The 14064-nt window shown below is 32.0% G+C and overlaps 2 protein-coding genes across 2 annotated transcripts in view; one reads left to right on the forward strand and one right to left on the reverse strand.

Annotated features, from left to right (window-relative positions):
• LOC120355672 (homeobox protein H2.0-like) overlaps window positions 1-2805 on the forward strand; it is a gene marked incomplete at its 5' end in the record, with an annotated part of 13899 nt that extends 11094 nt beyond the window's left edge. The window contains one exon of the mRNA XM_039444298.1: window positions 2670-2805. The remainder of the gene's footprint in view (window positions 1-2669) is intronic.
• LOC120355671 (alkylglycerol monooxygenase-like) lies at window positions 885-10991 on the reverse strand. Its single transcript, XM_039444296.1, has 2 exons — window positions 10857-10991; window positions 885-2915 (listed from the first exon to the last, which is right to left on the reverse strand). Exons 1-2 carry the CDS (start codon window positions 10869-10871, stop codon window positions 2637-2639), a joined length of 294 nt encoding a protein of 97 aa, XP_039300230.1. The 5' UTR covers window positions 10872-10991; the 3' UTR covers window positions 885-2636.
• Window positions 10992-14064: the final 3073 nt, after the last annotated feature.

Here is a 14064-nt window from a genome sequence, read left to right on the forward strand (position 1 = left end):
TGGAGAAAATATTCTTGTTTCCAAATTGTGCGAAATTCCTATTTCTCCATGGAAGCACATATTACTGGATAATATCGGGGACCCAGCTTCGCTCTGGAGTACAAAAGCATAAAAAATTTATAACGGAAGAAGAAATTATAATAACATTCATATAGAAATGTTCTATCTGATCACAGTAAATTGAGATTAATTCCCAGAGGAATGCAAAAATTTCCCTCACAAAGGCCCGGTTGCACAAAAACCGGTTAAATTTTAATCCTGATCAACTTCACGTGAACCAAATCAGAGAAGACCATTCCAAAAAGATGGATCTACTGGAATTAATCAGGATTGAAAATAACCCGGCTTTTTTGCAACCGGCACCAAGTACCTGATTGAATGATTACATAAGTTCAACAGCTGAGTCATAATTTTGACACAGTCCCACACACATGAACCACTACCTCCGTGAACAAAGCCGTAGTGCATCCTGTGGCGTCAGCACAGCTAGGGCTCCAACACCAATAAAAATTCGTTGATTCAGCTGATCTACATCAGCTAGAGTTTTTATTGGTCTAGGAGCCCTACCTATGCTGACGTCACACGAACGCACTACGGCTTTGTTCACGGAGGTAGTGCATGAGCTCGCTCACTCACTTCCATCATCAACAGACGATGAAATAATAATTATCAACTGTTTTTCCAAGGATGAATAATAATTATCATTTTAATGTCCTTCAGCGAGTTTTCCCAGGGATGAGACGTAGTGCAATCAAACTTTATTATAATCCTACTATGTTCTGAATTTCGTGAGAATCGTTAGAGCCGTTTTCGAGATCCGGTGAAATACAAACATCTAAACATCCCGAGATCCGATGAAATGCAAACATCTAAATATATAAACAGAAATTGCTCGTTTAATGGTATAGGATACTCAAATTGACAAGTCTGCATCGACTGTGTTGTATAATATTACATGACTTGACATATTATTAAATTGACCACTCTGCATTGACAAGTTGAATACATCCTCTAATATTGGCTTCCATGAAAATTTCAAATTTCGTATAATTTGGCAACACTGATATTTTCTCCAAGTATCAATTTATTTTATACAGACTATGAATAAATATTGAGATTAGTAAAATTGATGGTGATGATGTGAAATCTGTCCATAATAAGAAAACAAAGATATTGTAAAATTTCTCTATAAATATTTATTAAAAACAGTATCGTTGATGATGCGTTGGTAAACGTGAAACCATGATACAGTTTTAACGTTTCTGACAAATATTATAGAGTAATTTGACAATATATTTGTTTTTTTATTAAATATTGAGTATAATTAAAATCAGTGTTTACAGTTAGGCTGTTTTCTACTCATTTACATGTGTGTTGACAGAAATAATATTGATGTTAGAGACCTATCAAAATTACTAATTAAAATCAGTGTTCACAGGTATGCTGTTTGCCTCTTTTTTACATGTGTATTGACAGTAATAATATTGATGTAGAAACTTATTGTTTTAATGATTCTCATTCTTAAGCTACGTTTACACTATGTAGCTGAAGTGCTATATAAATTTTGAGCTACATATAGCTCTGCTAGATGTGGCTCTGCTGTAAGTAGATTTAACGCTAATTTTATGTAGCAGAGCTATATGTAGCACTGCTACATGTCAATTTTTGTTTATAGTAGAGCTAGATGTAGCTGCTCTGTCCTTGAAGGAAAGCTGCCGCAGTTGTTTACTGCTGTTTGCAGCTGTTTAGTGCCGGCTGGGTTCACACCAGATAATTATACTGTACTCATTTGTTGTCAGAGTGCTAGTAGGTTACTGCGCATTGCGACCATTTCTTTTTGATTTATATATTATTGTGCAATGATGGAGAGTGAATTTGACTGAAATAGAGACAAAATTATCCAATTGCTTCTTTTACTTCTCTGTGCTGCAATTTTTATGCCATTACTCGTAGCAGAGCTATATTATAGTTTGGAATAAACCAGTATTCACTGCTCAGCCAGATGCCGAAGAAGAAGGTAGCTCTTGCAGCAGCCTCTGCTTTCGCCGCAGCTACTGTGATATTTTCAGCACAAAGAAGAAAAAGAAGATATTGGATAATTTTGTCTCTATTCCAGTCAAATTCACTCTCCATCATTGCACAATAATATTTAAATCAAAAAGAAATGCTCGCAATGCGCAGTAACCTACTAGCACTCTGACAACAAATGAGAACAGTATAATAGCTGGTATAAACCCAGCAGGCACTAAACAGCAGTAAACAGCTGCGGCAGCCTTCCTTCAAGGACAGAGCAGCTACATCCAGCTCTGCTATAAACAAAAATTGACATGTAGCAGAGCTACATTTAGCTCAGATTCTCTTTGATGTCTACCGAAAATTTTGGATAGCTCATTTTCTGCTATATAGATGAAAAAATAGTCTTAAAAATGCTATATAGCCGGGCTATACAGCATATTTCCAGTGTCACTTCTTGAACATGTAGCAGAGCTATATAGCTGTGTGGCAGAGAGGACCTACAGTCCTAACTCCGCCCTTAATGGAGACAATTATCCAATAATTCTTTCACCCAATTCCACACGACACAATACTGCTTCAATAAATATTGAATATCATAAAACTCCTCAAAGTTTTCAGTCTTACAACGATTTAGTTTTGACTCTGATTTGCAGCACTTTGAGACAATGTAACGACCAGAAGACTGCCGAAAGCACAAAGAAGCAGCGCAGCAACAGGAAGTTGGGACCGCTGCTGGATGGGTGACCGCCGCCGTAGCTCGGCAAGATGGCGGCCAGAGCTATGCAGCGGATCAGTTCAAAGATGGCCGCTCTAGGGTGGTCCTCGAACATTAGACCAATCACAGTGAGCGAAACTAAAATGTAGATTACTGAGCAGAAAACTGCTGCCGGGCTCATGCTCTGAAACAAAACCCAAACATAACAATAAATATAACAACGTGAGTAAGTGAGACAATCGATAATGCAATAAACATAATGTGTAATTAAAAATACCGTATTAAAAAAACTTTTGGTGTGGTTAATATCATTGGATAAGCTCGAAAACAGTATAGGCAAATCGTAATTGAACATGTCAGTCTCAAATATGTGCTTCAAAGATTCTAGATTTAAGATTTAAGATTCATTTATTGTCAGAACATTAAGAACAAATAATTTAATAGGCCAAAAATATCGTAATAGAAATACATTTGGTGTGGTTAATATCATTAGATGAGCTCGAAAACATTATCGACAAATCGTAATTGAACATGTCAGTCTCAAATATGTGCTTCAAAGATTCAAGATTTGAGATTACAGTAATTTTTTAAAAACAAAATGTAAGACATCGTTAAAAACCATACAAGCAATAATAAGTATAACAAGATCAATATATCGCTGGTAAAAATTACAAATCTAACAAGATTATTTATAAAATAGAATTATTGTAACCTTCTACTGAAAATAATAGATTGAGAATAAAACTTGTAACTAAGTTATAAATTGACTAAATTGACTTTATAACTAAGTGATAAATTGTATTATTAATCTATTATATTATTATTTTTGAAAAAAGGGTAGACCTACTATAATTCTATTTTATAAATCAAAATAAGTAGCCCTGATTCTATACATTTTAACAAGATCACAGGTCAAAAATTGCACAAAATTGGAACTGCTAGAACAGTATAAGAGAGTAAAGATGCGTTTACACCAAAGTTATTAATATAATGTTGATAACTTAATCCCTTATAGATTCTATTAAATTCAACAGAACTTGACAAACACATATGTTCATCATGTGTATGCTCAGTTATGTTCAATCTAATATAATCCTCAAGGATTAAGTTATTTTTACTTTTTGTGTAGTTGAGAAGTTGATATTGTGGTAATTATATATAAATATTGAATGAAAAAAACTAAGAAATTGTCAAAAACCACAGATTTATTGATAAACCTGAAAGACCGGTTTCGGTTATTACACCATTGTCAATCTCTGATAAACTAAAGAAAAAATCAATAAATCTGTGGTTTTTGACAATTTCTTAGTCTTTTTCATTCAAGATTAAGTTATTAACATTGGTGTAAACGCAGCCCTAGTTTTATTGTAAATGTTCAAAACATAATTGTCCAGTGAATCTAGGACAGTTTTAAAACCTATCACAATGTCAAATCTTTATTAATCTATATAAGTTCAAGAGTCCATATTATCTTCTATAACCGGAACTTTACATTCATTTGATTTAATTTTTTGATAGGGCTACTCTTAAATTAAATTTAAATAAAAATAAAAATCTATAAGTACTCTGTTTTAAAATTTAAACTCACAACATGTTTCGGCTATATGATGCCATTATCAATTTTAGAAAAGGGTTCATAGATTTTTATTTTCATTTCCATTTATTCTATATTTATGTTTAAGATCAGCAGTCGATAGAGACAGAGACAAGAAATATAGATCCTTATCCTTATCGTTCTTATCCTTTATCTATGATAGAGATCAGAGTTTGTAATATGTCTTGAATATTCTGATTGGCAATAAATGAAATTGAAATTGATAGACCATGTTAATAAACTGTATCAAAATATCGCCAAGATGAAAAATCATGTTTTTGGACTCAGGGGACCTTGAAACGTATAGAAAACTTGAAATTAGGGTACCTTAACTTTTTTTGGAAAGCAATACTTTCCTTACCTATGGTAATAGGGCAAGGAAAGTAAAAAGTGTCAATTTTTGAATTGTGCTCTCAAAAATGGAAAGTAAGGTTTCCAGCTACAGTACTCTATATAGGTCTATCGTCTGATAAAAAGTTCCACTTGTATACAATATTACCACAAAATAGTAACTGAATGGTTCTCAAATAAAGCAATAAAATAATTTTCTAATTTCTAGAGAATCTACAATAAACACAATCAATAAACAGTAGTGACAATCGAATTTGCAATAAGGCAATATTATTCATTTTCTGTTGCGGAGAAACCTCAAGCACACAGGTGCGGGACATGAGTGCGGTACGCGGGAACATGACGGGACGAGCGGAATATTTTCTATCATTTTTCAAGGACGGCTAAAAAAATGATACGCTTCCCACGTCATCCCGTTATAAATACGGTTCAAGAAATTTTGAAACGTCTCAGAGAGATGGTAAAATTTGAACATGAATAGAAGATGGAGAATAGAAACTGAGAAGAAGGTTAATTGAAAAAAAAACTGACAAGAAAGTAAATTATTGATAGAAATTGACATGGAAGTAAATTCACAAGAAAGTAAATTGACATGGAAGTAAATTGACAAGAAAGTAAATTGACATGGAAGTAAATTCACAAGAAAGTGAATTGATATGGAAGTAAATTGACAAGAAAGTTAATTGACATGGAAGTAAATTCACAAGAAAGTGAATTGACATGGAAGTAAATTGAGAATAAATTGACAAGAAAGTAAATTGATCTTTATCGATAAAGATTGACATGGAAGTAAATTGAAAATAAATTGACAGAAATTGATAGACACTGACAAGAGAGTAAATTGAGAAGCAATTAACAAGAAAGAATTGAGAAGAAATTGACAATGTAGTAAATTGGAAAGAAATTGGCCACATATAGTAAACTGACAAAAAAATTGTCTGCGAATGAATAATAATTGTGAGTCAGAGAAAGCCAGGGAAGCCATGAAACTATTTGAAAGTAGGAAGCGTAATAGGCCTAGGGTTTTTTAGACTTAGATAAAGGTTAATAATAATTAGATTAAAATTAGTTATTAATTTTGATAAATCGTTCAGAGTAATAACATTCTAGTTCATGAATAAACAGCGTTTCAATGTTTCAATTAGGCTACAGTTTCAGATGAAAAAATAATGTTGTGATATTTCCGAGGGTCATATAAAATTTATTTAATGATTTTCAAAAATAATATCTTCCATTTTAAATGATATTATTGATATAATGATATATTTTAATTGATTTTCAAAAATAATATCTTCCATTTTAAATGATATTATGACGAGAATACCTGATACATGATTTTCATTATATATATGACATAATATTCAAATTAATATCAGTTCCAGAATAAAATTGTTATCTTTCATCCTGTAAAATAATCATGACTGTCACTCCTTGAAAAGATGGGTAACTTGATGGAAAAAATGTCACTTTCCTTTTAAAATACTCAAACCTCCGGCAGTCACGCTGTTGTAAAAAGTACAACAGTGACAGCTTTTTTGCTGCACAAAACTATTGAATGGGGTGGTGTCAGTGAATGAGTCACCTCTGCATTCCAAAACTTTCCCCCCATAACTCCACTGAGTTGCAGTATCAACCGAGCAATGGTTCAGTCTTTAGGTGCCATTTAGTAAGATCAAACTTTTTCAGGAACATAGTTCCTTTCCTTTTAAAATACTTATTTATAATAAAACATGTACCATCGAACCATCATGATATAAAATGGTAATTTGTAATGAATTGAATTAATAAAAAAATCCCAATAATCATTCACGGAATTGAGTACTGGTAAAAATACAAGTGATTTATACGCTTCAACCAATAATTAAGAATTTTTCATGACTAAAAACATTGAATAATATTCAGTAGGCCTACTTTAAGATAGATTTGAAGCCATTTCATCATGGGTGTAGTAGATTCATGTTAAATACTCAAGTTTCCTAAATGTTACTAGCTAAATCATAAGTCAAATTGTTGATACAATTATTTGTTACAAAAGTAGACTATTGTAGAAAAAAAATCAATTACATTGGAATTGAATCTCGCTCACCGTAAAAATAAAATTTATATTTATAATAAATATAATTCATAAATAATGTAAATCATACATTGATCAAGAATTTGCATTACCGTATTCAAAATGCAATTATCGAAATATGATTGAATTCCAATTGAATTTTACAACTGAAAATCAAATTTTAACTGTGGTTAGTATATTTAGTCAATATTCGGTAGAGTTTATCATTGTAAATAGAGATTCAATCATGTACAGTTGTGAATAGTTTTTTAAAATCGGAAAAAACATCGTTTTTGATAGTTTATAGTTATAGTTTTCATTCTCAAAATTCAACTACATTTTACATAAAATCTAGAGTTCGATTTAAATTTGTTTCTATTCTTCTTGGTAGGGGAAAAAAATATGATACAAATATTTATTAATTTATTAATAAATTTATTGAGTAGCAAAATGAACACGTAGAGGTGTTATCGATGAGATTTTGCACAAATTGAAAATGGCTCAGTAAAAATCAATAGAACTATGATAATATTATTAATTGAAACATACATTCCTTCATCATAATGTAGTCATCAACATTTTGGGGAGTTTCTCCCATTATTCCCAAAATATTATGATATTTTTCAGTCAATACCCATTCAAATCTGCTATGTATTTTTGAATACTAGTGTTCACAATATATTCTAACTTTATCGAAATATTACATTTTCTAGGGTACAGTCATGTAAAATATGATAATTTGTATCAGATTTGATACATACACAGTGTGTGTATCATGATATTAATGTCATAGAGCTATGCAGAAAATATTTACATAGTAAGCAATGTTAACAGTGTTTCAAGGAATAGCTGAAATTTGTACCAATATAATTCGTCATGGGTAGGAAGGAAGATGTGTAAAATTTTAGGATATGATTAATGTGCTAAATTGGCTAATACATAGTGATAATTTGTATTATTTTCAAATTTCTTGCGATATTTCATAATAATAATTATTATATAATATTGTAATAAATGTTGATTGTTGAATCTATGCGTGTGTGTGTGTTTATGCATTGATTTGGAATTGTTTTTTACATAAACCTTTACCTGTTCATGAATTGAGTAGAATTTAAAACTTTTGAAAAATATGGATACTTCAGCTGGTTTTTAGTATGGTAGTTCACAGGCTTCACAGCCAAGGGCGCCATTTAGGGGGGTCAAGGGGGGGCCTAGGCCCCCCTAAAGATCAGATAAATAAAGAAAATTCGGGTCTATCTACACGAATCCTTAGAATCTCATACTGATTTAATACTTTGTTTAAACAGCAGTAGTATAATTCCTTCTACAGTATCAACAATGTAGCGAAATTTCCTTGAAAGTATGGCTACGAGTATAGAGTAATAAAGAATATATTTTTCTCTGTGGTATAGTTGAAGCTTAAATATAGAATGGGTACAATTATTGATGAGGGCGCAATAAGTGAGTTATTGCATAAATTTCAACGTGAGAATTAACAATAAGTTGCAATATGCCACAGTGAAAGCAAAAGAAAGGGCACAAACAGACAATCAAATATGTATGTACAGAGTTGGTGAGAATTTTGGGAACAGCTTAATGTTTCTTTAGCTTTCTAACTGAAAGTTTTTTTCCAATTAGAATATGATCCCCAATGAAATAGATGAAATTGTCATTGTAAAAGAGAAATTTATCTGTTTCCATGATTTTTAAGAAATCTGCTTTAGTGTATTCCTACTTTAGGGTTATATTTCTCTGTAGGCCTATATTTCTAATAAATATTTCATGATTTAATCATTAATAATGTAGGCCTATGTGTTTGTATTGATACTTCAACCACATTTTGTATAAAAACTGGAAAAAATGAAGAATATAAATAACATCTTCGAATGTAACATTTATGGGGAAAAACCCAGGACCCTCTATCCTTTGGGGTATTATTCCCCCCCTCATACCTCTTGGTTTTTGCCCCCTCCCCTAGCAGTTTAATGAAACGGCGCCACTGTTCACAGCCTTTCATATTAACAGATTACACTGTTATTGGAAATGTATGAGATGTTAGACTATAGTGGGGTCCATGTTATAATGGCAGTGGGGAAAGATAGGAGAAAAACGTTGCCGAACCTCTGTCTTGTCAATACCTTCTATAGACGGTAGCAGATACAGGTTTATTGATGTAATATTAACTGTTTGTTCTCGTTAAAATAATCAATCCATTATATTTTCAATGATTTCATAATAATAGATTCACATAATTAAGATGAAAATTTTGTTTATTAACTATTAATTATTGTTAAAAGACGATCTGGCAACAGAGCATAGAGAGAAAGAAATAGCTCTATCCGCTTTCAGACTGACTGACTGACTCACTCACTCACTCACTCTCTCACTCGCAGAACTAAAAATCTACCGGACCAAAAACGTTCATATTTGGTAGGTATGTTCAGTTGGCCCTTTAGAGGCGCACTAAGAAATCTTTTGATAATATTTTAACTCTAAGGGTGGTTTTTGAGGGTTTAAAGTTCGTCTTTTAGCATGTATATTCTTCTTCTTATTCTCTTAATTATAATTGAAAAATGTCCATACCACATGTTAATATAGAACTATAATCTAGAGAGAGTACCTCTTCGAAACAGTTGTTAACTGGTAACTAAATTAATAATTTTGTCAGGTTGGCATTAAGTTGAGTTGACTTGTTAGGTTGGCACCAAGTTGAAGATTGGAATGCATTTATCGCGGAAAAATGATTGGGCACTGCTACTTCAATCAGAGCTATTCCTGGAAACTATATTACTAGCCGTCAGGCTCGCTTCGCTCGCCATATCCGTTTAGCCAGACGTTTAGTCTGGACCCCCGACTGGATCGTACTAACATATGATAAAAATATCAAATGAAAAATGCTTCGCTTCGCTCGCCTGCTGATCTCATACTTGGACGATCCAGTCGGGGGTCCAGGGTGCGGAGCCCCCTGGCTAGACGGATAGGGCGAGCGAAGCGAGCCTGACGGCTAGTTCATTATATTTTTCAATAATTTCATAATGAATTCACAGAATTAAGATGAAATATTTTGCTTATTAACTATTAATTATACATTGTTAAAAGATGATCTGGAAACAGAGCAAAGCGAGAAAGAGATAGCTCTATCCGCTTTGTTGAATGATAGACAAGGATAGCAATACCATTGCCAATCAAACACTGCCATTATAACGTGGACCTCACTATAGTATTACGACTTTGCAGTTCTAAAGAGAAGAGTGATTACAAATAAAAAAAATTAAATTAGAAAAATAAATACTTGAGAATAGAAGAAATAGAATATTTCGCACCTAGGGCCGAAAATTAGACTTTTCCGTCTCGAAATCGGTTTTCAAGTCCGAGGCATAGGCCGAGGACTAGAAAAGATTGAGAGCCGGAAAACATTTTTGCCCGTGGTGCGAACGCTATTTTTCGCACACACAAAAATAAACTATATATAATATAATATATATATATATATATATATATATCTATTATATATATATAATACTTTTGTTTACTAAGCACTTCCGAAAGCAGAAGTGGAAGGTCATAGCTCTAGCAAATCTGAGGTAATCCGAATAACAGGAAATTGTCCAAGTATTTTATTTTTTATTCTGATTTGTCCAAATAACCTAAAAGACTATGTTCAATTATGTGGGAGGGTGAGTAGTTTATACTTTTTATTCTTTCAAATGACAATAAGATGATATTATTATAAATGTTTAATTATTGAATAATGAACACAAATAATGAAAAGTTTTTTGATCAGCTGTTTTTTGATCACCTTTCTCAGTTCCATGTTAGCGGCTGGAAAGGGTACCGGCCTAGGCCGGAAAGAAACCTGTTCTGACGTCAGACGAGAGTCGTCTGCAAACAATGTCTTTCAGATCTACGTAGGGACTGGAAAACAGCTGCTTTCTGTGCAGTGTGGCGAAAATTTTATAACTTGAATAGCACTGAAGGAGAAAGAAGGATGACTTTCTCCAAAATATGGAGATACACTATCAAAGCAATAGAGAAAACTGTTGTTTTTCTTATTGGATATGTAAGAAATTTTTCTGGAAGCTTGTAGGGGAGTAGGAAATGATATTCTGAGAGCCAGCATTACTTACCATATGCCTAAGCATCAATTCCTGAAACCCCACGAGCACGGCAGCAAAATGTACTATGAGGTAGACGTTACACCATGTTGCCAATTTTACATCGTATTTTATACGATGCGTTACCTGTTAACAAAATAGAGGAAATTTAGATTGAATATTCATCCCAATCCTTCAAATAATCATTGAAATCTTTCACATTAATTACTACTTGTTTTTATTAGAATTTTGGTATTTATTTATTCATTCATCATTTACAATCAACTTAAAGGACAAAGAAACAGACTACAGTCCAAAACTTCTTTACATCCCAATTTTATAAAATAAATTGTCCAAATAAAGGTTATGTGCGACTTTCCAATTCTTCACTAACTTCTTTCACATTGAAACAAAACACAAACACTTGAAACAATTAATTTGAATTTAGAAGATTAAGATCCGAATTGATAACAAATAATTCCATCTATTTAGCATTCAAAACTGAATACCGTGACGAGTGTATATCAATTAATTCGGTTCCTATATCTACTCTTTTTAATTCAATATAGAACCAATATATAATTTCAAAATATATAATACTATAGTGAGGTCTAAGTTGTATAATGGCAGTGGAGAAAGATAGGAGAACAACGTTGCCGATCCTCTGTCTTGTCAATGCTTTCTATAGACGGTAGCTGATACAGGTTTATTGATGTAATATTAATGTTCATTCTTGTTTAAAATAATCAATTATATTTCTAAAGCAAGAAATTATATTTTTCAATAATTTCATAATAAACTTTATTTATTATTTTATTTTATTATTCTATAATTTTTACAAGAAGCACTGAATTGATTGATTGATTGAGTACTTTATTTATGTAGATTACAATATATACTGGCTTATACACTTGTATATAAGTGGGACTAAGACAGTCTGTGCTTCAGGATGGGTGTGGATTTGTAAGTTCATAAAATATTTTATTTATCACAAAATTACAATAATTAAAACTACCCATATGCAAGCTCTTTTAACCCTATTATATGAATATTATTCGATATCAATAATTGAAATTCCTATAGTGATGTGGGACCAGCGTAAAACTGTAGAATGGAAGACATGAGTTTTCATGGTTTCTTAAAAATTTTGAGATTCAAGTTGTAGAAGGAGAATTTTAAGTTTTGAATTCTCATACTGAAGATGACAGCATATGTGTTGAAACATGAAAAATTTCAATAAATTCGTGGTATTTTCAGACAATTCTAGTGTTCTATAAAGGAACAATAGTTTATTGTAATAAACAGATAGTTTTTTTTATATAAGCTGCATATAGTGCGGTCCACGTTATAATGGCAGAAGAGATTGATTGATTGATTGATTGAGTACTTTATTTATGTAGATTTACAATATATACTGGCTTATACACTTATATACAATAGTTACAATACAGCTAAATCATAGATGAATTTACATAATATAGACTAAGAAAATAATCATTGAACTGTATATGATATGAAAAGCAATTGTAATATAATACCTATAGATAATTATATGTTTGCATCTACATAAATTGCGGAGCTTTGGACATATCAATGTCCATTCTTCGGAAAGAATATTAAAAATATCCTCCCCACTAACTCTCTACCAGAATGCTTTGGATGAGAGAGAAAAACTAAGAATAGGTACCCCTTGTACTATTTCTCTCCCAAATTTAGATAATAATTTAAAAGTCCAAAATGAGGTTATGATTTCACTTTTCTGAAATTTAGTTCTATTTCACACAAAAACAACTAAAACTAAGAATTTTGAATTCTGAAGGTTGAGAAACTGGATAGGAAACAAAAATATTACACTCAAATCACTGATAATTGAAACATTTTCGCGTAATTTTACAAAATTATATAACTAGTAGTTCTGTTAGGATTTCACTATGATTTCACAGGATTTCTAGTATGTGATTTGATTACAAAATACATTTTTTAACAGTAGCTTATTGCAACTTTTATCCCCAATATTGCTGAGTGAGGAAGTGATAATATCACTAGTAGTTCTGTGAACAGTAGACCTCGCGCTCAGTAAGTTACATTGACCTGTTGTTATGTTTTCTCAAGAAATAATAAATAATTTTTCAATTTAAAATGTCTAGAAAAATCCTAAATAAACATAGAGGTTTCTGTCCTATCGTACCGTGACGGTGTCGTCCCGGAATGTGAGTGTGAGCGCGTTATCAGGTCTGGCTGCAACTTTCTACACGTTGATGGAAAGATACATTTTCAAGATGTTCGATGTTTTTGAACGGGTAGTATTATAGTCAACTGTCTACTAACGTTGATGGAAAGATACATTTTCAAGATGTTCGATGTTTTTAAACGGGTAGTATTATAGTCCACTAGACAGCTGATTTATGATAAATAATTTCAAAGTCTGATTTTTACGGTAATATTGGCGTTCAAAGGAGACTCTTTTTCCTTTTGTATTATCCTTATAATGCAAAATTTCAAAAAACCATATGTATACGTCGACACGAAATCCAAAAAGGAACATACCTTTCAAATTTCATGAAAATCTATTGCTGCGTTTCGCTGTAAATGCGGAACATATAAATTAAAATATCGACATAAATAGAAATGCAAAACCGTCGACTTGAATCTTAGACCTCACTTCCCTCAGTCAATTAAAATAAAATATTCTGTTAATTTATTATTGATTCTACATTGTTAAAAGACCATCTGGCAACAGAGCAAAGCGAGAAAGAGATAGCGCTAAACGCTTGTGAATGATAGATAGGATAGCAATACCATTGCTCATCAAAAGATGCCATTATAACGTGGACCTCACTATAGCATTAACTTGTACATAAATAGGCTACCAATATAACTGTATAAAAAAATTAATACCGGTAAAGAAAATTTTAATATCAAAAAAAATCCTTGAAGGAATCCCGTCATTGCATATATCTTCAAGAAAAATACAATTGCATAAATGATTGTTGACCGAGCGAAGTGAGGTCTAAGATTCAGTCGACGGTTTGGCATTTCTCTTAATGTTTGAATGTTTATATGTTGCGCATTTACGGCGAAAGCGGTAATAGATTTCATGAAATTGACAGGTATGTTCCTTCTTAAAATGCGCTTCGACGTATATACAAGGTTTGGAAATTTTGCATTCAAGGATAAATTAAAAGGAAAAAGGAGACTCCTTCATACGCCAATATTAGAGTAAAAATCAGACTATTGAAAT

This window comes from Nilaparvata lugens, unplaced genomic scaffold (genome assembly GCF_014356525.2).
Source record: "Nilaparvata lugens isolate BPH unplaced genomic scaffold, ASM1435652v1 scaffold4115, whole genome shotgun sequence".
Taxonomy (NCBI): domain Eukaryota; kingdom Metazoa; phylum Arthropoda; class Insecta; order Hemiptera; family Delphacidae; genus Nilaparvata; species Nilaparvata lugens.